Source organism: Penicillium chrysogenum, assembly GCF_028827035.1.
Source record: "Penicillium chrysogenum strain IBT 35668 chromosome Unknown utg000001l_segment0_segment0, whole genome shotgun sequence".
Lineage (NCBI taxonomy): Eukaryota > Fungi > Ascomycota > Eurotiomycetes > Eurotiales > Aspergillaceae > Penicillium > Penicillium chrysogenum.
In genome coordinates, this window is record NW_026622749.1 from 5,458,775 (window position 1) to 5,482,491 (window position 23,717).

At 49.1% G+C, this 23,717-nt stretch overlaps 11 protein-coding genes across 11 annotated transcripts; 6 read left to right on the forward strand and 5 right to left on the reverse strand.

The window, feature by feature from the left end:
- Positions 1–20: 20 nt before the first annotated feature.
- Positions 21–2,684, reverse strand: N7489_002163 (uncharacterized protein; the record flags this gene model as incomplete). The annotated part of the gene is made up of 3 exons (XM_056707918.1): positions 21–918; positions 983–2,074; positions 2,134–2,684. 3 exons carry the CDS (start codon positions 2,682–2,684, stop codon positions 21–23), a joined length of 2,541 nt encoding a protein of 846 aa, XP_056572220.1.
- Positions 2,685–4,839: 2,155 nt separating this feature from the next.
- N7489_002164 (aspartate kinase) lies at positions 4,840–6,620 on the forward strand (the record flags this gene model as incomplete). Its single annotated transcript, XM_056707919.1, has 4 exons — positions 4,840–4,967; positions 5,019–5,099; positions 5,175–6,424; positions 6,523–6,620. The coding sequence occupies 4 exons, from the start codon at positions 4,840–4,842 to the stop codon at positions 6,618–6,620; spliced, it is 1,557 nt and encodes a 518-aa protein (XP_056572221.1).
- A 2,315-nt stretch (positions 6,621–8,935) lies between these two features.
- Positions 8,936–11,041, forward strand: N7489_002165 (forkhead box transcription factor; the record flags this gene model as incomplete). The annotated part of the gene is made up of 1 exon (XM_056707920.1): positions 8,936–11,041. The coding sequence occupies one exon, from the start codon at positions 8,936–8,938 to the stop codon at positions 11,039–11,041; it is 2,106 nt and encodes a 701-aa protein (XP_056572222.1).
- A 624-nt stretch (positions 11,042–11,665) lies between these two features.
- On the reverse strand, positions 11,666–12,265 carry N7489_002166 (BUD31 family protein; the record flags this gene model as incomplete). Its single annotated transcript, XM_056707921.1, has 3 exons — positions 11,666–11,836; positions 11,894–12,024; positions 12,094–12,265. 3 exons carry the CDS (start codon positions 12,263–12,265, stop codon positions 11,693–11,695), a joined length of 447 nt encoding a protein of 148 aa, XP_056572223.1. The 3' UTR covers positions 11,666–11,692.
- Positions 12,266–12,496: 231 nt separating this feature from the next.
- On the forward strand, positions 12,497–12,964 carry N7489_002167 (Tim10/DDP family zinc finger protein; the record flags this gene model as incomplete). The annotated part of the gene is made up of 2 exons (XM_056707922.1): positions 12,497–12,655; positions 12,789–12,964. The coding sequence occupies exons 1-2, from the start codon at positions 12,556–12,558 to the stop codon at positions 12,962–12,964; spliced, it is 276 nt and encodes a 91-aa protein (XP_056572224.1). The 5' UTR covers positions 12,497–12,555.
- Positions 12,965–13,723: 759 nt separating this feature from the next.
- Positions 13,724–14,620, reverse strand: N7489_002168 (60S ribosomal protein uL23; the record flags this gene model as incomplete). The annotated part of the gene is made up of 4 exons (XM_056707923.1): positions 13,724–13,811; positions 13,870–14,156; positions 14,229–14,278; positions 14,596–14,620. The coding sequence occupies 4 exons, from the start codon at positions 14,618–14,620 to the stop codon at positions 13,724–13,726; spliced, it is 450 nt and encodes a 149-aa protein (XP_056572225.1).
- Positions 14,621–14,985: 365 nt separating this feature from the next.
- Positions 14,986–15,837, forward strand: N7489_002169 (25S rRNA (adenine2142-N1)-methyltransferase; the record flags this gene model as incomplete). Its single annotated transcript, XM_056707924.1, has 1 exon — positions 14,986–15,837. One exon carries the CDS (start codon positions 14,986–14,988, stop codon positions 15,835–15,837), a length of 852 nt encoding a protein of 283 aa, XP_056572226.1.
- A 58-nt stretch (positions 15,838–15,895) lies between these two features.
- On the reverse strand, positions 15,896–18,037 carry N7489_002170 (putative transporter; the record flags this gene model as incomplete). Its single annotated transcript, XM_056707925.1, has 6 exons — positions 15,896–16,265; positions 16,316–16,482; positions 16,533–16,630; positions 16,683–16,811; positions 16,862–17,832; positions 17,886–18,037. The coding sequence occupies 6 exons, from the start codon at positions 18,035–18,037 to the stop codon at positions 15,896–15,898; spliced, it is 1,887 nt and encodes a 628-aa protein (XP_056572227.1).
- A 990-nt stretch (positions 18,038–19,027) lies between these two features.
- N7489_002171 (translation termination factor eRF1) lies at positions 19,028–20,919 on the forward strand (the record flags this gene model as incomplete). The annotated part of the gene is made up of 6 exons (XM_056707926.1): positions 19,028–19,148; positions 19,203–19,252; positions 19,311–19,682; positions 19,737–20,493; positions 20,567–20,716; positions 20,774–20,919. 6 exons carry the CDS (start codon positions 19,028–19,030, stop codon positions 20,917–20,919), a joined length of 1,596 nt encoding a protein of 531 aa, XP_056572228.1.
- Positions 20,920–21,271: 352 nt separating this feature from the next.
- Positions 21,272–22,288, reverse strand: N7489_002172 (prephenate dehydratase PHA2; the record flags this gene model as incomplete). Its single annotated transcript, XM_056707927.1, has 2 exons — positions 21,272–22,171; positions 22,235–22,288. The coding sequence occupies 2 exons, from the start codon at positions 22,286–22,288 to the stop codon at positions 21,272–21,274; spliced, it is 954 nt and encodes a 317-aa protein (XP_056572229.1).
- Positions 22,289–22,549: 261 nt separating this feature from the next.
- Positions 22,550–23,676, forward strand: N7489_002173 (uncharacterized protein; the record flags this gene model as incomplete). Its single annotated transcript, XM_056707928.1, has 2 exons — positions 22,550–23,234; positions 23,300–23,676. 2 exons carry the CDS (start codon positions 22,550–22,552, stop codon positions 23,674–23,676), a joined length of 1,062 nt encoding a protein of 353 aa, XP_056572230.1.
- Positions 23,677–23,717: the final 41 nt, after the last annotated feature.

The window sequence follows — 23,717 nt, forward strand, 5'->3', positions numbered from 1 at the left end:
TAATTGCATCACTCTCTACTCTAGAGATAGAGATGTGATGTGCTCGGCTCACTAACATCCTCCGAAGTAAATGTGCAATGCAAGAAACCGACTGCCCTGGAATCATTTCTATCCAGCTCCCTAGCCAAAGGTAGCCTTTGCTCATCACTTCCGACACTTGACCGAGCGTCACACTCAATATCCGTCGTTATTGTGTTCGAAAAGCCGCTATGCGATAACACGCTGCCTGGAACTTCGCCCCACTGTACTGGTTTCAGTGCATGGTCAACCGCTGTAGTCATCGGATGACACGCAGCGCTGATTGCCGCACTACACTGACCGGCCAGCGGCATATGTGATCTGAAGCGACGCAATCCCATAAGTACAGCGACGACGGGCAGCAAGCCACCGACGATTATTCCGAAAATGATGGCAACGGGAGAATACCCACAAGTAACGAGGACTTCCGGGTATCTCTCTTGGGGTACTCCATGCCGGTCGAATGGGATCACCTGGACGAAGAAAAAACTCTGGGATACGAGCCAATGGAGAACAGCGGAGACTATCAGCAACGGGATACTGTAGCGGTATGGAAGGGTGAGGTAGTATGTTGAACGCTGGGCACCGCGGGGCCAGGATACACGGAGAGGCTTTCGCTTTGTAGCGTAATTGTCGTACTCGACGGCGCCGAGCATGCAGGTTAGCAGGCCGTTGTAGAAGAAGTAAGCCAGCGAGACCAGTATCTGAGGTATGTTGGCCATAAGAATCATTGAAAATATCCCAGTTGAGGTAGCGGAAATGCTCAAGCCCGCTAGAGTGGTCCCTGAGCTTGCCTCTCCCAGCCCGGAGTCCCATATGCTCTTTGATTTGGAGGCTTTGTTGTAATTGAGAATCCCCAGACGAAGAACAATGACGGATGGGACTAGCATGCACACGAATCTAATTGGAATCAGTTAACTGCTCGCTGAGGTCGTCATTGTCACGAGGAGGGGTGATATCATACAGGAGAACCGTATATACCCAGCGTGATACACTCGCAGCTTGAAACCATCGTTTCCTTGAAGGTAAACGAAGCGGACTCTCTTGTTTGGTTTCCAGAAGATCTAAAGATTTGCGTTCACGGCCCTTGTACTTCCGCCAACCTTGTGTTCTTTTCTTGACTAGAGACCCCGAAAGTAGGCAGACTCCCTCGGTGGCTGGGTCCGGTTTGGCAAGGAAAGACGCAATCGCGTCTCCGGTGGTGAGGAAAATATCTTTTCTGTTCTCGCGTGCCGCTAGCAGCGCACAGATGAGCTTGACTAGATTGCAGCCAATTACAACCAGGCAAATCAGTGGACTGAAGAATAGCTGGCAAGTCTCCTCAACCGGCAGCGTCATGCAGTGGTCGATTGAATACGATCGCGCAGTCCTTTTACCGTAGTCTCTCGGGTACGTGCAATCAGGTTCACCATTGCGTACTGTCACACTACCAGGGAATGAGTTGTTAACCCAGCCGGAAGAATTACCTAGCGCAGCTTGCAACTCCTTCAGGGTATGGTGTTTATCCAGAATATCATCAAGATGATTGTAGTCCTCGGTATCGGGAACGCCGTAATGTCCAACATCCAACCACCCTCCGCTCTCATAAATCCCGCCTGGGATAGGCACCGACAAATGTATGGTGGGACGCGACCACGTCAATGCGTCGACCGACCAGTCCTGGGTGTCTTCTTCGGCTATACTCTTGGTGCAGGGATATTCTTCGTCACACAGCCAACTGAATTGAGAAAACCCACCCTCAAAGCTGTGTCTATTTCCTGTCCCTACCAAGGCTACAGACTCGTTTTGAGGCATCGGGTCCTTGGTCACCAGAACAACCGTTCCGTACCCAGATGCATAGTCCTGAGCAAAGATATCAATACATTCTTGCTTGGAAAGTGTGTTGAACCTCCCATCACGGATCGCAGCGTTGAATGATGGCAAGTCCATTCCGACGTTTTCTGTGAAGCATTGCTCAAATTCCGTGGAGTTGCCGTGTTCCTGAATAAGCTTATCCTGTGCTGCAACGATTGAGTATTCTGTTGGACCAATCGAGAAGTATACGGCTGAATTGTAACTAGAAAAGCTCATATCAGCCGGAGTGCATTGAGATCTAGTCAGTGTTAAACCACAAACATCAAATGGATAGGCAATGAGGTGATCAGCAGGATCGATCCGAGAAGGCGTCGCCTGCCCGTTTGATAGCGAAGAAGATCCATTATATTCGGGACGCCGATCCGAACCCATGTCTTTTGACTGTGGGCTTCATCTACCTGCTCTCGCGAAGGAGCTGCAAGACACTGCATACAGTAGTTGCTTGCCCCTAGGAGGGCAGTGCTGAGAATGTTGATCAGGAGGTGCAAGCCCGTGGTCCAATATTTGGAAGTCGAGCACTTTCCCATATAGAGGGAAGCGAAGTCGAACATCTGCCCACTGTTCCCTGAATACGCCAGGCCAGCAGCGACGACAGTGAGGATGACGTTCAAGGCGAGGACTCCGCCAATGATCCATGAGCAGATCACTACACCCTTTATCCATTTGCGAACAGGGTCGGAATGGACCGTTAGTTGTTGCACCTCCGGCTCTTTCGCATAATTTGGAAACCACGACCATGACCTAAAAATCGATAGGGATCGCGACTTCCTTGTTGTTTCTTCGGCATCGTGCTCTTGCCTCTTGTGGAACATTTTGGCGTCAAGCGATGTCAAGGATCAGGAAAAAGACAACCCTCTTCCGTCAACAGAGAGGTGTCAACTCTTTGAAAGTGAAATCCAGGAAAATCAGACAGGGCACTCCGGCCCTGTTATTTCATAGAATGCCAAGCAGCAGCATCTTGGCAGTGACAATCATCTTCCCGATGTAGCAATAAGGAAGGGCTGTGCTGCCACCATTACACTAAGTATATTATTATACTTCGTGGGGGCTGAAACGATGCTTATATTCTTGCCAAGAGACACTGCCTACTTGCCTACTCCGTAGTTATGTTGTACTGCATACATAAACACATGGTACTCGGTACATCTACACTGATTATGTAGCGTATCCCACAGATCGACATCCATACAGGCACTGGTACTTTTAGGTTAGTCTCCACCGTTTAAAGCGGGTATGGTGTGGCCCAGGATAGTCATGTTCGCAAGGAACATCTATGTGCCCTTCAGGACTACCAGAACAGCCCGTGTTTACTCGGATATTTTGACAACATTTAGAAAGCCCATGATGCTATTTTGTTATAAAGCTGAAAAGCTGAATTTGTTTTGTAAAGTGTTGTTTAGATATTTATCTCTAGTTTATAGTCAACACCTGGGCAGCGCGGTCCCTACACCACACTCACCTGCTTTCGAACGCTTGCAACCTCAGGGACGGCGCCGATTATTCGAGGGTAAACTTCCAAGGCTGGCACACTAACTCTTGGCAGAGGACCGAAAAGAAAACCCATTGTCTACCATGCTGGGAGATACAGGACGGACATTGAGGAAGATTAACATATTAACGTACAGATAGCTATTGCTGCTATTTTCTGTGGCTACGATAATGTCTGCAGGAGGATGAACATTGAGCCCACTTTTTGTGTCTGCCTTCCTGCCAAAAGAGCCGCAAATCATTTCTATCTTGCCGATTTGGAGAAACGCGCAGCAGAGATGGGGATAGATCTCGCATCCACAGGTGGAACGCAGCCGTATCCCTCGGATCCGGACGAGACCCAAGTATCGTATCTTTGCAACTCCCGAGGTCGACCTGTAGCCCACCGAGACTGTTATGTGGTCTCCATGTGGTCTCCAATGATGGATGATCCGCCTCGTCAAAAAGACAACTGAAACCCAAGACATTCTACCATCTCATTGGGACTACTAGTACTAAAAAGTCAATTATGGTACTAACTAACCCGTCATCTTTCTTGTCGCCGCTGGTAAATCACTAAATCTCCTTCAAAATGAAAAAGAATTCAACACTTGCAACTATTATGCGTCAGACTCCAGGGCTATCCCAGGCACTCACTAAGAGACACACACGGGTGCTTATTTCATATATAACATTATACCCCCACGTACGGAGTACTCCGTACATCTACACGGATTAGCGCTCGCTCGTATTTTGCCGATCCTCTACAATGTACTCCGTACGATGTTCGATGTAGTTCAGTCCCCACTATTGCAAGCGGGTCGAGATCGGCTCGACGGGCCAGCGCTTGGTTTACCCGCTGTAGGAAGAGAATTCAACCTACTTTGAGACGCCCAAAACAGCCTACATATTTACGTCGACTATAATTTAGCATTGCATTTTCAATACAGGACGCACCAATTGGCCCTATTTTGCTTAGCCCAAGGCGGAAAACCTTCCAAGGTTGGAAGCTGCATTTGCTTACTAGTCAATCATCCACAGCTCGTAAATGGAATGAATGGAGCTACTGTCGTTGATACTCTTCCAACGGACTTGATACAATGTCTTTAAAGCACAGTAGTTTCCTGGTGCTATAGAAAGCCAAATGAATCAATGTTGGGAATCAATGTTGGGATGCAATGCAGATGTAATAGGACGACCTGGGCTGCGGTTTATACTCCGGAAGAACATTAATCCCGATAAGGTCCAATGAGGGGCATTTCATATGAAAATGGCGTGATTGGTGGGGCCTCCGACATCGTTGGTTCCTGGGCGGAACAGGCAGGCGGTCTCCATTTGCATAACTCTATTGCCAATTGAGTCACAAAAAAAAAAAAATATGCAGCCCGAAGCGGCCCCAATGGTCTCCGCTTTCGCCGGTTTCCCCTCCAAAACCACTTCTCACCTGGGCACTCCCTTGCATTACATTGTACACTGTCTTTACTTATCTTGGCTTGGACCATGACTACCACGATTCTTGATTCAAATTTGCCAGTGACCGCGCAGGCCCACAGCAGCTGGGTCGTGCAGAAATTCGGCGGCACTAGTGTGGGCAAGTTCGCGCGGAATATCATTGAGCAGGTGGTCGAGTATGACGCATTTCCTCGATTTCGACTTGACGGAGACTGACACTCTCACAGACCTAGCCTTGTAAACAACAGAGTTGCCGTCGTATGTTCTGCGAGGAGCAGTTCTACAAAAGCTGAAGGCACCACCAACCGGTGAGTCATCACGATACCCTTCAGCAATACCACGATTGGGATGTCGATATACTAATACCAATTGCTTTGGTACAGGCTGTTGCGGGCAGCAAGGGACGCTGAAAGTCCTCGTTCACGGCAATATCTGACATTGGTGGAAGCTGTTCGGTTGGAGCATGTCCAAGTCGCCCAGGAAGAATTGAAGTCGGTCGAAATAAGAGATCAAGTGATTGCAGACATCACCGGAGAATGCGAACGAGTACTCAAGTTCCTTGAGGCCGCTCAGACCCTGGGGGAGATTAGTGCGCGCTGTGTGGATAAGGTGATGAGTACCGGCGAGAAGCTGAGCTGTCGGCTCATGGCCGCCCTACTACAAGACCGCGGGGTTGATTCGCAGTATGTGGATCTTGCAGAAATCATCGATTTCCCCATCGGTCCCCATGGCTTGGATCAGGACTTTTATAATACCCTGGCAGCAGCTTTCGGCAGCAAAGTCGAAGCCTGCGGACATCGAGTACCTGTGATGACTGGGTACTTTGGTACCATTCCAGGTGGTCTGCTCGATCAGATTGGTCGTGGATATACCGACCTCTGCGCCGCCCTTGTCGCAGTCGGAACTCGCGCGCAGGAGCTGCAGGTGTGGAAGGAGGTGGATGGTATCTTTACCGCGGACCCGCGTAAAGTGCCAACGGCTCATCTGCTCCCGGCCATCACCCCCGCTGAAGCCGCTGAATTGACTTTCTATGGATCTGAAGTCATTCATCCGTTCACCATGGAGCAAGTTATTCGCGCAAGGATCCCGATTCGCATTAAGAACGTCATGAACCCAAAGAACGAAGGCACTATTATCTTTCCTGACTCTGTGGCCGAACTGGAGAGAACCACACCAGGACATGACCCACGCCTGTTCCGGACCCGGAGCCCCAGTCTTGCGAATACACCGAAACGTCCGACCGCAGTCACCATCAAGCATAATATCCTGGTGATCAACGTGCATTCCAACAAGCGGTCGCTCTCCCATGGTTTCTTCGCCGGCATTTTCTCAGTATTGGACAAGTGGCGTCTATCCATTGATTTGATCTCGACCAGTGAGGTCCACGTGTCCTTGGCACTTCACTCGGAGATGCCCCTTTTGAATGGAAACGGACGGGATGAGTATCAGGTCATTGACGATGATCTCCAGGGAGCATTGAATGACCTGAAGAGATACGGAACTGTGGACATTATCCCTGAGATGGCCATTCTTAGTTTGGTGGGCAAGCAGATGAAGAATATGATCGGTGTCGCAGGGCGTATGTTCACCACTCTCGGGGAGAACAGCGTGAATATCGAAATGATCTCGCAAGGTGAGTAAATAATTGCAGATCCCCACTCCCCACGCCCCCCTCGCTCTACCTTTTGTACCCTTGACTGGGGCTAATTGGATCTTTCTTCCCCCTCGCAGGTGCAAGTGAAATCAATATCTCCTGCGTTATTGAAGAACGAGACGCCGACCGTGCCCTGAATATCATCCATACGAGCATGTTCACCTTCTTGGACTAAACGTCCCTCATTTGCATCGAGCAAAAAGTCATTGTTGTTTAAGATATCCCTTGGGTTTTATTTGTGATAGAAAAAAGTTATGCATCCACCCGAAGTCGAAGCCTGTCAAGACAGGGGGTAACTTTTGTTGGGAGAACCGAGCATATGCTTTCTTTTTTTGTGCATGGGCTTGGCGTTGTCTTCCATTTTTCCACTTCGTTTTATTTTCGGTCTAGAATAGAAGTTATGAAACGGAAACGTTTGTTTCACGAGTTTCATGATGAATAATTCCTCTACGCGTTCTGACATTTCTGACATCCAAACCACACCTACATCTTGTATATCAGATTTCTTCTTCTCAGTGCGGTTCCAATCTGGTACCTTTATACTCCGTTTATCTATCCTCTTGACCTGATGGTGACCACCAATGGCTGTAACCTGTCGTTACTAGTTATAGCATTGCCTTTGGCGGGATACACCTAACTTCTCTTTCTGCCTTCGCTTGAGATTCGGAGGGCCGCTAAATCCAGTGTTACTGTCGGGTTATCTGCGAACTCCTGTGGCAGTGGCCCAGCTCCTCAGCTTAGATCCGCTTCCTTACTACTATCCTCTTCTCTCCTGGTAGTGACTTCTGGGTATTTATGGCAGAGTGTATAATGCTTGTTTAGTTAAGTGAGAGGCATTACATTGCTGAATTTTCCAAAGGATTGAGAATGGACGAGTGTTACCATATTCGCAGGAAAGATCTACGACTCTGAGCGCCCTTATAAAAATGACCAGAAAGGGAAGTCTCGGCAGAGGGGATATGGTACGTCCAACGATCTAGGTACGGAGTACGGAGTAAGTGCATGAATCTGTTACATGGGGTCTCTGATGTACAAGCAAGGGTACGGAGTGTAGGGAAAGACACTAGGGATCTCCCCTAGATTCAAATAGATCCCCCTTCTAGTTCCAAATCATTGCTCTGTGCTCCTACTCTATAGTCTACTCCATCTTCTGTACGGGGTTCTGATTATTAGGTTCCGGCACCTGCAGGAAAGTGTGCGGGACATATGTTGTACGATGCAGGCTTGGAAGATCGATTGGCCCTGGAGGCACCCGAGAGCAATTGGCCACTAGTCAAGGGCGTTCGGAGATCCTCCATGACAGCAGAGAAACAAGGGGGTGAAAAGCAGCGACCGTTTCAGAGTTACATCGACATGTCCACATACCGGGATAACCGGGCCAATTGGCCAATGCTGGGATTGAAGAATAGTATCTGGCATTGTCTCGGTCTAGATTGGGTGGTGTCATACTTGCAGGACTATATTGTACGATATACTCTTTAGAAACAGCTTGTGTATTGTATCCTAAGACCTAATGATAGGTACATATGTATTCCTATATACTTTCCAATATCCAGGCCATATATAGTTACAATATAATGGTCAATAATCGAAATAATGGCCTGACATACATACTCCGTTCATCCTCAGTGGATCAGATCGGCGCTAGAAAATGTGAGCAAGGGAGGGGACCCCCTTTCGTAAGATATGAATTGATCATACCAATAATACCACCCCGATATGCCCCACCTTCTATAATAAAACGCGTGACGCGTCTATAAAATGACCATACGTTACATGTTTTTATCGCACTATCTCACTCCATCTTCGATCTCCCTCCCTCTCCTCCCCCCCCGCCTTTCTTCTGCTCTGAGAAAAGTTGAACATTTCTAGAATTCTATAATAATGATTTAGTATCTTCCAAGGGTACATACAGGAGAATTGAGAAGAGGGAAAAAAAAAATTTGGGCTTGATATCTCTCTCCCTTTGTCACAGAGCCCCAGTCTCTTCCAAGGTTTACTCCCCTACCAAAGAGTCTTCTGCCTATCTTTTCTTGTACTTCTCTGTATTCTTCTCTTTTCAATCTTCTCAGTCTTCTCAGTCTTCTCGACTCTCTATCCTCTATCCCCTATCTATCCTCAGCTCCAGCAGTCCGTACCATATTTGGTTATTTTCATTCTCAAATCCCACATCTCATCCACATCTGTTATCTGTGCGGCCTGATTCGCGCCCAGCTCGGAAGCGTCACGCCTAGCGCCTTGTGGCCCAACTTGTCTTAAGCTGCATGACGGCCTGAGGTTGTTGGCTTTCTCCATCTACGGAGTACTATTGGCTCAATTGAAATTCTCTGCACAGTCTCATCACACCTAGACACGGCTCGCTTCGTTGTCGCAAACTCGGCCGGAGGCCTTGTTTTCAACAGTCGCGCTCTCCCCCAAGTCTGTTTACGCGTCATATGGTCCCCTCTGGTGACTGGTGATATTGCCACTTGGTGCCCTATCGTTTAGGTTATGGGATCGACGCGTTCTACGGGCGCACACTATTCCTCAGTGTTAGCCCCATCAGCCCAGGAGATCATCAGATCGCAGCCCCGTCTACAACCCTCACCGCTACCACTCCAGCCCATTCAGAACCCGTCGTCCCATCCGTCCTCGGGCCCGCACAGGCCATCACCGACAAAAGGACTTCACCCCCAGGGCTCGCATCCGCGCCACGGAAAACTCGGTTTCGTCCCCATATCTGCTCCTACTCCTCCCATGTTTACCACCGACTCCCCAGCCAAGAAAGCGCCATTCCCCCTCTATTCTACAACCTCTATGCCACACTCTGCTCTCTTCACCACATTCTCCAGCATCAATACCGAGTCATCAAAAGAAAACCACCTTCCCGAAGAGCCATCCAATGACAGTTTCGCGGACTTCCCAGAGCCGTCTTATGAATCCAAGCTTCCGATGAAGCGCACACTCATGGAGGCTGCGCCGCTGAAAGAGCGCTCTAATAAGAAACAAAAGCGTGACGACGCGCCGGTCGCCTACCTGCCCGAACCGCACGATATGCCGCCAGTGGAGGATGATGGCACCAAGCCTCCGTACAGCTATGCTACCTTGATCGGAATGTCAATTTTGCGCGCGACCAACCGGCGCTTGACGCTAGCCCAAATTTACAAGTGGATCTCCGACACATTCTCATACTACAAAAATAGCGATCCGGGTTGGCAGAATAGCATCCGACACAATCTCAGTCTCAACAAGGCATTCATTAAGCAAGAGCGACCCAAGGATGACCCTGGCAAGGGCAACTACTGGGCCATTGAACCCGGTATGGAGGCACAATTCCTCAAAGACAAGCAAGTGCGCCGCGCCACCATGTCCAGCCTCCCTCTTCCTGCAGCACCTCAGAGAGATCTTATTCCTCAGTCGCAAACCGCAAGTACCACGACCTGGATGGTACCACCGCCACCTGTTTATAACGCGCCATCTCATCACGCACCTACCCCTAGGCCGGCCCCAAATGACTTGTCTTCGGATGCTACATTACCTGCGTCTGATCCTGCTCTTCAAGATGATGCCGATGAAGTTGTTCCGGTACCTGCGCCACGCGCAGCGCCCCGTTCTTCCCCGCCAGCGATTCGGTCGTCTCCTCCAATCGCTCCTCCCCGATTCGCCCGCCAGGGTACCCCTCCAACCCCCACGCAGTCCAACCCTACCCCCGCGCCTCGCCCGCGCAAGCGCAAGTCGATTACTATGAATGACAGTGGTTATTTCTCCTCCTTGGAGTCATCAGCTCTCAGACCTAACAAGGCTGGGCATATCTTGACATCTGATTTGGATATCGAGCCCCCGCGCATCAAGCGCGGCCGTGCCGAAGAAGAGATTGCGCGCATGCGCAGCTCATCTCACGACATTAGCCCTGGCCAGCCAGCAGCTCGCAAAAACCCCAACCCACCTATTGGTTCATCGCCTCTCCGCAGTCAGTATGTGAGCATGCAGCCGCCTCCGTTGACACCTATCATCAAGTTCAAGAAGCCTGCCAGGCCACCGCCATCTGTGTCTCCAAATACCAATTTGCGAAACCATCGCCGAAAGATCCAGCAAATGGTCAACTCGCCTATCAAACACTTAGGCCTTTCTGAGGATGCTCTTCCTTGGAGCCCGGCTTTCAATCTCCAGGACGAGGCCTACACCCCTAATGACCATTTCCATACCTCCTTTGATGTTTTCGCGGATCCTGGATCGGCACAGATATCCTACGGATCTCCCGAGAAGCGCTCAGTCAAACGCCCGCGAAACGACGGTAGCAACACTGTACTTTCGGACATTACTTCGGTGAACATCAATACCCGACTGGGCGTGCCCTCGTTGTCCCGTTCCAAGTCCGCAATCTTCCCCGAGTCCCCGTCTAAGCTCCCAGACACGAGCCGCTTTGGAGATGCTGGCCAGGAAGATTTCTTCTCGTTCCATCTTTTCGATGAGGGCAATGACAGCTCAGGTGAAGTCGATGGTGTTGATCTCTTGCAAGGCTTCCAAAAGATTGGAGGCGTGAGCAAGGATGACACCCTGAAGCCCAGGGCGCTTCATCGACCACAAATGGGCCGAACCAATACGACCTTGTTTTAAGGTGCTTTCACTCCATGATTTGTTTTTTTTCGCTTTTTTGTTTTTAGGTCGTGGTCTCTGGGAGACCCGCCTTGTTCGATTTGCTTTTTATTGTCTCCCTACTATCCCCTTATTATCCTCCTACTTTTGTCGCCCCGCAACCTCTGTTTCTTGAGTTTTGGATTGTATCCTGGAGTTGGTTCTCGGCGATGTTTCCAGGGTCTTGCGGTGTTTTTCTTTGGGAATTTTGGGCTGCGCTGATGGAGCCGGTTCTGACATTTCCTCCACTGAGCCCGGGATGGCCTGGTTACGACATTAATGACGATGCTAAGATGTACATGCAAGCGATGGTTTTATGATTTGGATATCGGGGTTGGGGCTATCTTTATGGGAAACTACTGGAACACACATTGGCGGCGTTACTTGATATAATGTATGTAGTTAGCAATTGAAAGTCATTATTTGTCTGTTTATCAAACTGTTCCATGAGCCATTCAAGCTTTGAAGGGTATCTGATTGACCCGATGAATGGATCCAATAGAGTAATAAAAGAAGAAACAGAAACAGAAATGCATAGTACCGAAACGCCCTATCCAATGGATGTGTGGTTAATCCACTATCTCCCCGGCCAAAATGGAATCCTTTAGCCACCGACCAACCTCAGCCTCTATTTTAGTCGCTGCTTCCACAGCCGTTGCAGCCACAGCTGACACACTGAATCGTCTGGTCCTCCTTGAGCTGCGCCTTGGGCACTCGGCAGATACACGTGGAATTGAAATTCGTCTCTTTCGTTTGGACACAGCGCAGACAACACAGCTAGGAAAATTAGTTAGTCCACCTTCTGAATGAAAGTCCTCGCAAGGGCAAACTAACCTTCTCGTAGCCCTGCTTCTTCCACTTGGCAATCAAGTTGGCATCGGCATACTTGTTCTTGAGCAGGAAATCATATAACTCCTTTGAGATCGCTTCTTTCTCGTAGTAAAGGTCGTAGATGTATCGTGAGCCTGTTAATAAGAGGGGCAATAATCAGTATAACCGTATTTCTTGATGTCCTAGAGACGGGCAACTCGTACGTTGATGGCTGATCTGGAATATCGGCCAGAGAACTTCATATTTCTTCTTTCCTTCATGCGATGCGTTTTCCGCATCCTTCATTTTGTTGCTGAATTCCAGCAAGGTATCTTCAATATCGTCGAAGCCGGCGGGAGGCGGTTTGCGATTGCGGGAAGTGCGAATTGGAGGCATAACTGGCGATATGCTACAGGCGAGGATAATGAAATAAATGCGATGCGATATTTAAAGCAATCGTGTTCGACCAGACTTTGTTTCAGCAGGGTGTTCTTTATGTTAAAGAAACGAAGGAAGCAAGTTGCTATCGATAGGGAAAACTGCGCGTCATTTTTGTGCCGCTTCCCACCGCCTTTGATTTTGAATTGCGGACATATCCTCCAGCTACCGTCCATCGCCCTGCTGCTATCTTATTCTCCATATTCCATTTCACCTCAATTGCTACTCGCATCTCCTATACCGCCATTATGGAACAACAGCTCGATCTCACCAAGCTCTCCGAGAGCGATAAGAAGGAGCTCAACCAGGTCCTGACCAACGAGGCTCAGAAATCCAACATTCAGCAGAGTAAGTGTCCATCTTTCTATCCTGGCATATTACGAATCTATACTTCATGGTTTATATTACCTTGATTTTGGTCTTAACACTTGATATCTTTAACCCCTACAATCAGTCCATAGCTAACATCTATCCCTTCCAGCTGTCCACCACCTGAACGAAGTGTGCTGGGAGAAGTGCATCACCAGCAAGATCACCTCCGGTACTCTTGATAAGTCCGAGGAGGCATGTGCACAGAACTGTGTTGACCGGTGGATGGATACCAGTCTGTCCATCCTGTCGAAGCTGGACAGCATGCGCGGTGGCCCCGGTCACTAAACGATTGTCTGTCTTGTGTTCTCGGTTTCTGCCATTGCTGTTTCTGATCGTTGTCTGTATGGATGCATGTCTATGGATATCAATCACTGTCCATAAAGACTGATTGGGTTGGAGCACGTCATGCCCTAACTTTGCTCCTTGGATGGCGGTTGGACGGTTTATTCGGGGTTTATGGATGGATAGACGGAGTGTGGAACCCTCACTTGTATACTAGAGTGTCAATTTATGAACCATGTTGTCTTGTATAATATATGTTGTTTAGTCGTGGGGATGTTGTAGAGCAAGTATATCGTCTCCTTATGCTGCAATGCTACCATCCCCTGGGTTATAGGAAGGGCGATGGGAACATCCAGCGAAGGCCGTGTTATGTTATAGGACGTGTAAACTGGGTATGAATAGCAAACAATATGGGAGCTTGGTTAACTGCAAATGTTCGGCCAAGTATAGCATAGAAAGCAGGTGCATAATATTGGCAAGGTTGGCTCTTGTCTCAATGCACTGAGACCATTCGGCCACTTACATCGTGTCTATCAAATAGAATAGAGAAACCTACAAAATTACAGCGCACTACTACTGGTCTGGAACATGTCTTAGCCATTACAGGACCGACAAGTCCGGCGATTCTTTTGGAATCGTGCATTTCACTTTCACAAGTTATGTTCTTTTTGATCATTCAGCCCGGCTGGTATTTTAGCATCACCGCAGTGTAAAACAAAGTTCGCCAAAACCCTAAGAAATCCCTTTTCGAGCATTCCCCGCTTAGACAATGGCCAACTTGGTGGCGGCAATGTCAAGAGCATCGACATCGGGGGTGAGACGGGCGAAGGCCTTCTTGGTTCCATCAGGGCTAAAGAGTATATGTTAGCTTTCAATCCACTTACATAAACCAAAAGAGTAGAACATACCGGATCAGAGTGTTGATCTTGACGGTGTCAACATCGTACAGCTTCTTAAGAGCCTGCTTGATCTGGCGCTTGTTGGACTTGACGTTGACGATGAAGACGAGGGTGTTGTTCTCCTCGATCTTCTTCATGGCGCTCTCAGTGTTCAGGGGGTACAGAACAATCTTGTTGAAGTCCAGAGCGGGGCCGTGGTTGACGGACACACGGGGGTACTTGGGGGACCGCGACAGCTGGAGGGTCTTGGGGCGGTGGAAGGTGGACGAGGTGCGGACCTTGCGGGACTTGTGAAGCTGTTGCCACAACCGCGTTAGCGATAGGCTCCAAAAGGGTTTCTTTGGTCTGCTTCATCTTTTGCTACGTACCGAAGCGCCCTTGGCAACCGCCTTGGCGGCGGCGTTGGCCTTGTTCTTGCCTGTAGAGAATACTTCGTTAGCCTAGTGAACAAGAGGAAAAAAAAAAAATCCAAAAAAAAGTTCGTCCGTAGATTGCCATTGTGAATTTGCCGGTGTGGACGTGGTAGGTCGAGGATTCTGAAGTCGAGCCGCATAATTGATATCGGTAGACACATGGCGACTCAGCTGCGAGATGTCCTGGTGTCCTGGCTCTTTTCGAGCTGATCTCCAAATATCGAAATTTTTGATTCCAAATATCTTCCACGACCACACGGCGAATTCACAATTGGCAAGGCGGCGATCGCAATAGGAAGAGCGCATGTGTATTTGAACATACCGGTCTTGTTGTCGGTGGGGGCCATGGCTGTCGTCGGTCGCTGTCGATGATGGATTGTCGCAGTGTCAAAAGTCGAACGGATTTGGAGTGGTCTTCGCTTAGCGAAAACCCTAGTGCTGTGTGTGGGTCAGGTGACCTGCGGTCCGCAGGGTCTGGTATCTTTGGTATTTATCAGTACAAGGCCTTACAGTATTGTCACTTTTTTATCCAATCAGAATTAACATCGTATTTGGCTCTCTTCTCATTTTCTTGGACAGCTTTTCTTTGCATGCCAGTGACCTCCTCTCTTCTTTGTATATTCGGCCCACGGGGAGATCCGAAGAGATAACGTACACTTAATATCTGGATTTGTTGTTCCAATTTTTCAATTTTCTTCGTGATCATTAAGACATGGCTCCCCAAAAACGATCCAAGAGGCCGATGTTGTTGTCGCATAGTCGACCACGCATCGTCAAGTCCAAGGACGCTGCTCTTTCAGCCAAGGCTACCCGCACTCTGATTCGAACCCATCATCGACTGCTCAAAGTCCGGGCTCAAGCTTTGGCCGCCGGGGACGAAGCCCGAGTCAGCAGTATCGATGCTCAAATCGAGGCCAATGGTGGTCTCGAAAGCTATCAGATCGCCAGTAAGCTAGGTCAGTCGATGGACCGCGGTGGGGACTCCAGCAAAGTCCTCATCGACTGGATCAAGCCGCAACTGAAGCAATGGAACAAGGCGATTCCAAAGCTCCGGGTCCTTGAGGTTGGAGCTTTGAGCACCAAAAACGCCTGCTCTACGCACCCGGCATTGGATGTCACCCGGATCGATTTGAATTCCCAAGAGCCAGGGATCCTCAAGCAAGATTTCATGGAACGACCTTTGCCCTCTAGTGATGATGAACGTTTCAACATAATCAGTCTGTCATTGGTACTCAACTATGTTCCCGATGCTACGGGACGGGGTGAAATGCTCAAGCATTGTGTCAAATTCTTGACGTCGAAATGCCCTATTGAACTTGTCCCCAGTCTTTTTATGGTATTGCCTATCGCGTGCGTGGACAACTCGCGCTACCTCAACGAGGAAAGACTGGGGGAGATCTTGACTTGCCTGGGCTTCCGTCTAGCACAAAGCAAGCGGACTTCGAAGCTGGTTTTTCATCTCTGGGAACACACCGGGACCTACGCGCCTAAGGCTTTTAAGAAGGAAGAGTTGAGGTCTGGCAAAACAAGAAACAATTTCGCCGTCATCCTCAACAAGAAGTGATTATCTGCGAGCAAAACAAAATGCTATTATACTCCATATACAGTGCTGCAGGCCGAGCCTAGTTTGCAGAGAGCATGTCTTGTGGCAAGAAGGCCCAGACAGTCCCCACGGCTGCCAATATCGAGGAGACGATGAGCAGAACCCAATCAAGGATGTACTCACCTCGGCCGATTTCCTTTCCAAAGATCTTGAGATAAAAAGCAAGAGGGAAGATGATACAGATGGTGAAGCACAAGAACGATCCCAAGAAAGCCATGATACGGTCGAAAGCCGGGAAGACGATCGCCAAAATAACAATCGTGGCCACTACAAAAACCCGGACCATTGCGCGTGAGACTTTTTGTAGTGTCTTCGAGCCGTTTTCGGCAGGCACATGGCCGCCTCCGAGTCCGCAAAGAACTTCAAATGTGGCCACAAGAGGCCGAGCACTATGTTCATGTCAGCAGTGTCCGAGGACTAATGAAGGCATTGGACTCACTTCAATGGCACTTTCGTGAGGGGGATGATCGAGATGAAGACTACAATACAGACGGATAGGGACTGCGGGTAGTCGGTGATGGTGAGGATGTTTGCAGTGACTTCGTCGCGGATGATATCGCCAAACATGAGCCAACCAATGATCGCCATTGAGCAGTCCAAAGCAAACTGTCAAGTTATTAGAATCGAACTGTATCCTAGTCACTTGACGTTCTTACTGTGAAAATATAGGTCACCCAAAGGCTCTTCCCGTATTTCTGAGGGTGCCTCATATCTCTGTAGATGTTAGGGAAGACACCATGGCCACCCCATGGTGCTTTTCAACAGGTTAGCCTTCTGATCACAATTCCTTTTGGTTGTGAACTTACACATGATAAGACCAAAACTCAGAGGGACAGTAGCCCAGTTTTCAGGGAAGAGGAATGTATTAGCCGGCTGCCGCAAGGAGCCCGGTGCATCTGGCTTGATAAAGCCATCGATGCAAATGAGTACCACGACTTTCGAGCATCAGTTCCATTTATCAATCCCAGCCCAGAAGAAGACTTACTTGATGTGCACGAAATTATGCCCAATATGCTGGTGATACTCAGGAATCGTCGCGGCAGGAAGTTGAGCGGAAGTAGTACAACTCCACAGACGATCTTCCATTGGAGGATGCTCAATCCTGGTACAAGGGCATATAAACTGTCTGCAAAGAGCACAACCAGCGCAACGCATGCTCCTAAAAGTTCCAAGCAGAAGAGAAAACTGGTTATCAAACGGGCATGCTGCCCGAAACTGATGTAAGCCAGATCAGCGTAGGTGACAACGCTCCGGTCGACATCCAGACATTTAGCCAGTATTTTGGCTGTGTAGGAAGTGGCAACCGCTGAGAAGATAAGGAATACCAAACCCAAACCCCACCCGGCATGTTTCATCGCCAATGGAAGACTCAACAGACCAATACCAATTAACACATTAACCGAGTTGAAGATAGTCTGCGGAAGGGTGGATTGCCCAACGACGATATCCTCCTCAGTCCCATCTTCATGTTGGACATGCTTGATAAGCAATGGGCCCCGATCCGAATCTCCAGACCCATCCACATGCACCTGGGGATGGTGCTCTCGGTGGAATTGAATCGCATGTCTCCGCGTTGACTCGCTCACCCGTGAGGAGATAGTGCCATACGAGTTCGCAAAGCTTCTATCAAATGACGAAGAAAGTAGCCCAGTACTAGGGAGCGCTCTCTTGGAGGACTCCGGCGCTCGTGTTTCCCCATCATCCTGGTCAGAGTCCGAGTCCCCCCGAAGCAGAGGCCGTTCCACATCCGAGTGTCGGCCCCAGGAGGGGGAGCTTCTTGACCCATATTCCTGGCCAGTAGCAATGGCAAGTTCATCATCCGAGTGCGCAGAGACAAACGACGACCGCCGTGGGAGGATCTCCGGGAAGGCCGCAGCTCTCTGCCAAGACCGCGCGAAGTTGTCTATACTGTTGGGACCTCCTGCTTGGCGGACTCGAATTGAGTACGACGACGACCTGTGCAGACTAGTTAGCTAACGGTCTGGTTGTGAACAACAGAAGTCATATACCTCTGTCTACCGCCGATCCCCGACTCGGCCGTCGGACTCCCACTATTCAGATGGCCATAATCGTAGGAGCTTGGTGCCGCAGCCGGTATTCTCAGTGAGCCATAGACCGGTTCGTTGTCGAGATCTTCGTCTGTTCTTTCGGCTCTTGACATATTTTCCCGTCACCAACACAATGGTAGTAGCAGTGACCCTGGAGATATATGAGGATTCCAAGTTTGGGGTTCCTGAGGTGAAGGGCAGTAACGGAAGTCAAGAGTAGGGAAAGGGAAAAAGGTCTCCCCTCACTTATCACATGGAGATAGCTCCCAGCGAAAGATAAGAAGCGAAAACAACTTGCGATATTGAAAAGAGCTTAGCGTCGAAAGAGCTTCCGCTAGTTGTGGGGTGCGGATCACAGAGATTTGATAAGCTAGAGATTTTTCCAAGGTTATGTGACTAATTGAATGGGCACTTGGAATTGATAGACTTGATATATATAGTTGTGGATAATATTTCTTCTTCTATGCTTTCTATATAGTAATGCATTTTAGTACGCCTGTGGACCTACATGTACCCCGTACATAGATGTCACTTTCTCAATGAGGACCTAACATGTTTTTATGACAATCTAATACGTAAGAGAGATGCATTGGACATATTTTTGCATACTATGCCAATTCTAGAATTGATATCCATGGATACTCACCTATTACCACGCTTAACATGGAGTATGTAGTAACCTTGGAAATAGCAGACCTGCAGAAAAAAAAGAGAACGTACCTGTACCTGGCCACCCGGCTGTTGGACCATAACCCGGCAAGTACCAGATACGTCACGGGTAGCCCTGGCTTACCTCAGCGTGCCAGCCGACCCCTCGAACAAACTTGTATGTCCAACCCCACGAGGAAATTTGCTGTCGCTTTTAAACGTCATATTCAGTAAAGGTATGTACTCTCCACTGTTGAATCTATGAGTACAAAAGAAAAAGAAATACCAGTGTTCACTTTCAGCCTTTTTTTTCGCGCCTACTAACTGATCATAGGTGTAAAAAGGCAAGCCTAAATCTTTGTTCGCCGACTTCCGCCCCCCATTACTGACCGAATCTTCAGGCGTCCGCAGGGCCTCCGATAACTTTCCCCCTGATCAACTGTCGCCTCGCCAAGATGAGCGCCCCTCCGCCGAACGAAGCTGAGAAGAATATCGAGATCTGGAAGGTCAAGAAGCTGATCAAGCGTCTTGAATCCGCTCGTGGAAATGGAACCTCTATGATTTCGCTCATTATCCGTACGCTGTCACTGCCCCCCGCCACTTACTGTCGCCACTAACATGTTAATTTAGCCCCCAAGGATCAGATTAGCAGAGCAGCCAAGATGTTGGCTGAAGAGTATGTACGTAAAAAATCCCCCTCGATCTGTCTGCGCCGGACGCCGCCTAATCGCACAATAGGGTACCGCCTCCAACATTAAGTCTCGAGTGAACCGACTTTCCGTGCTGTCGGCCATTACCTCTACTCAGCAGCGTCTGAAGCTCTACAACAAGGTCCCTCCCAATGGACTGGTCGTGTACTGTGGTGAAATTATCACCTCTGAAGGAAAGGAGCGCAAGATTAACATCGACTTCGAACCGTTCAAGCCCATCAATACCTCCCTCTACCTTTGTGACAACAAGTTCCACACTGAAGCATTGAGTGAGCTTCTCGAGGCTGATCAGAAGTTCGGTTTCATTGTCATGGATGGTAATGGTACTTTGTTCGGTACTCTCAGTGGCAACACTCGTGAGATCCTTCAGCGTCTGACCGTTGATCTGCCCAAGAAGCACGTGAGTGTCCCGAGTGATTGAGTACGATATTCATGCATACTGATTTTCATACAGGGCCGTGGTGGTCAATCCGCTCTGCGTTTCTCGCGTCTCCGTGAGGAAAAGCGTCACAACTACGTGCGCAAGATCGCTGAACTGGCTGTTCAGAACTACATCACCAACGACAAGCCCAACGTCGCCGGCCTGGTGTTGGCTGGTTCCGCCGATTTCAAGAACGATCTTAACCAGTCTGACCTGTTCGACGGTCGCCTGCAATCCAAGGTTATCAAGGTTGTCGATGTTTCCTACGGTGGCGAGAACGGTTTCAACCAGGCCATTGAATTGGCTGGCGAGACCCTGAGCAACGTCAAGTTCGTTCAGGAGAAGAAGCTTATTGGCCAGTACTTCCAGGAGATCAGCCAAGACACCGGCAGAGTCTGCTACGGTATTGAAGATACCCTCAAGGCAATGGAGCTTGGTGCTGCTGAAATCTTGATCGTCCACGAGAACTTGGAGATCACTCGCTGGGTCATGAAGAACGCGGCAGGCAATCAGGTTATTGTCCACACGAACAAGGTTCAGGAATCCCAGAAGGACCTCTTCCAGGACAAGGAGACCGGGTTGGATATGGAGGTTGTCGAATCGGGATCTTTCCTCGAATGGCTTGCCGAGGCCTACAAGGACTTCGGTGCCAACCTGGAGTTCGTGTCTGACCGATCTGGCGAAGGAAACCAGTTCGTCAAGGGTTTCGGTGGTATCGGTGCTATTCTCCGGTACAAGGTCAACTTCGAACAGCTTGCTGATCTCAGCGATGATGACGAGTTCTACGACGGTATGTTTTCTTCCCGTTTCTCGTGTTATGTTGATACTAACTTCTGCAGATTGACGGTATTGCCCCCTCGCAGAGAGCGAGGATGAACGGCCAGAAGCTCCCGCGGCGAGTCTTTTGACGGCTCGCCCCGTGGATCATGCAAGCGGCTCCCGCGATGGAACCAAGGCATCCGTAAAGGATAACCAGAAAAGGCCTGGTCCACGCTCATTGAAGCTGCTCAGAGGTGAGACATCCAGCTAGCCTTATCACTTGGGGACTAGCTCTAATGTTTTGAGTACAGTGTCGTCCAAGCTCCAAGGTACGCACACTGAGGTCACCTCAGTGTCTGAGATGAAGATGAGGTTTAAATTGCAATTTGAAAGGTTGGGTGCAGTAATCTGCAACGTTTGGTCATCCACCGCTGCTTGCACTGCTTACTCTATGTAAGCCGGACGGCGTTGGATTGTTTTATTTCTCAGCCGATTCTGTCGTTTCATCTCTGAATGGCATTTTCTGGTACTTCGCTCATTATTTGCTTGTTATTGAAAAGAAAAAAAGCACCCGAAAGGGTTGATATAGATGGTGCTATTTATTGTTTATTAAGTTTCCTGTTTCACCTTGCAGTGTACACTTTGTCCATATCGTCGACAGTGCGTACATTTTTATTTCATTTATTCGTATAGTAAAATTGAGATATCTTCAGCATATGACATGACGCTTTCAGCGCGTTTGCAAAATCATCAATGCGTTGCTCTAAATCGAAAATACCAAGGCGAGTCTCCAATTAGAACCAGTCAAGTCAAGCATTGCTTGCACTTAGCTGATCTTTCCAGGTCCCCAGGTCCCTACATGTCTCAGTGACTTGACGCAAATCATTGAGAGCCTTGTGGACTGCCTCTTTGTTCTCATCCGAGGGTGTCCTTCCACACTCAACGAAAAAGATATACTGCCAAGGCTTCTTTAGACTCGGCCTTGTGTTAATGCTCGTAAGATTCAAGCCATGAGCCTTGAAGATCAACAGCGCATTTGCCAATGCACCGGGAGATGAATGATCAATCGTGAAAGAAATCAAAGTCTTGTGCGTAGTTTCAAGGGCAAGCTCGCCTTCCAATGTAGGCGGGTTCGGCTGCTCGAATTTGAACTCCGAAGTTCGCTCATCAAGCACATTCCTGAAGATCAGGAAGCGGGTAGTATTGTCTGCTCGGTCCTCGATATTTTCCACAAGCACATCTGTCCCGTGTTGTTCTGCCGCGAAGCGATTGGCAATGGCAGCGCCCCGTTCCGTTGTCTCCTTAGAGACGATCTCCGCTGCCTTGGATGTGGACGTGACATCCTGTCTCTCGATTCCCTTCAAGTATTTGGTCAAGAAAGCTTCGCACTGGCCCCATGCCTGCGGGTGTGTGTATAGCTTGGTTATAGAGCCGTCATATTCTGCCCAACCACCGGGGTATGTGCCCTTGCGCACCATTAAAAAATGGTGCACTGTCAAGTAATATTCCCCGCACACTTTCACGTCTTTATATGAACCATCCCGGTCCGCCAAAAGGTCTAATGTCTGCATCACAGAGCCATTGGTCGAGTTCTCGCACGGAATCACGGCGTAGTCAACTTCTTTCTTTTGGAGCGCGGCGAAGGCATCTGGGAATGAGACTTGAGGTTGTAGATCGGCGGATAATTTGCAAAAGGACTCTGCAGCAGCCTAGAACAGGGGTCAATCGCCAAACTAAGTTGCATTCGCAAGGATGTGGGGTAAAGTTTGTACCTGATGCGAAAAGGACCCCAGCGGCCCTAAGAAGGCAACTTTGAAGGGAGCCATCTTGATTGAAGTATGGGATGATCTTTTCCCTGTCAATCGGGCTGAGCCTATTTGAATCAGATCAAATCTTCGGGCTTGCCATCTCATCGACAGGCGACATCGGGTCTCCGAGCGGTGTGGGTTGAATCCCGATGCTGTGGCAGTTCCGACATAGGCAAGGAGCGACAGACAAACAAATCAAACGCGGGATGAGTCTATTGCTTCAACCTTGGGAAGTCAACTTGCGATTTTAATCGTCCAATTCAGTTTGCGTCTTTGCTCATGAAGACAAATCCACTCCGACCCCTGATCTCTTTGCGAGGCGGGCGTCATGCATGTCGGACTTACTCCTCGCTCTCTGAGCGCTTGCATTATGAACTGACCACAAGGAAGCTCCCGTTGACTTACGACTATCTACACCCCCAACCTTCGCATCTTCTGAACCTAACTCTCCGTGATCTTCTTCCACAATCCAAAAATTCCTCTGATTATGCGACTCTACCGACATTGCAGAACCCTTCCCCGCTCCCCGTCGGTCATCACTTAATCTACTTCCCCCCGCAGGTGACCTTGTCTCAACTACTTCCGGACTGCACAGATACGTTACACACGCCCGGCGAACCATTTAATCGGCGGCTTTGGGCAGGTGGGAATCTAAGATTCCCAGTGCGCAGTCCGCCTCTGGATGGCAGTCGCGCAGTTTGCATAGAATCCATCCGCAACGTGACAGTGAAGGGCCGCGAAGGGGACGAGAAAGTGATCGTCACCATCGAGCGACGCATTGGCAATGTTGCTGAGCAAGAAACAGCCGAGGAGACTTGGGAACGGATATGGAAAGAGAACGAAGACAATTCGGGAGAATCTTCAGTAATTGAGAACCGGGACCTCATTTTCATGCGCCTAAAAACCAGCGCTCAAATCGAGGCCGATAAAGCGCAGTTCGGAAAGCCTGGTAGGACTGTGAAACGTGAGAATATACTCCCAGTCATTGAATATGATGTCCAATTTGCTAATGATTCTGGCGCAATGAAGCTCCCTCTGGTGCAACGTTCCGCCATGCCCTAATACCTACTAAAGCGCTGCTATTCCGATTCTCGGCGTTGACTTTCAATGCACATTCCATCCACCTTGACAAGAGCTACACTCAGAACCAGGAGGGATACCCAAATCTTTTAGTGCATGGTCCATTGACACTGACGCTGCTGCTTAGCGTGCTCCAGCAACAGCTGAGTAGATTGAATCTCTGCATCAGTGACATTGAATATAAGAATATAGCACCTCTTTTTGTTGAACAGGAGCTGGTTATCTGTGGCAAGCCTAAGAATGACACCGGGGCTTGGGATGTGTGGATTGAGGGTCCAGATGGAGGATTAGCCGTTCGGGGTACTGCACGGACGAGGTTGGAATGATATACCCTATTATATCTGTACATTTACATGCGACATGACAT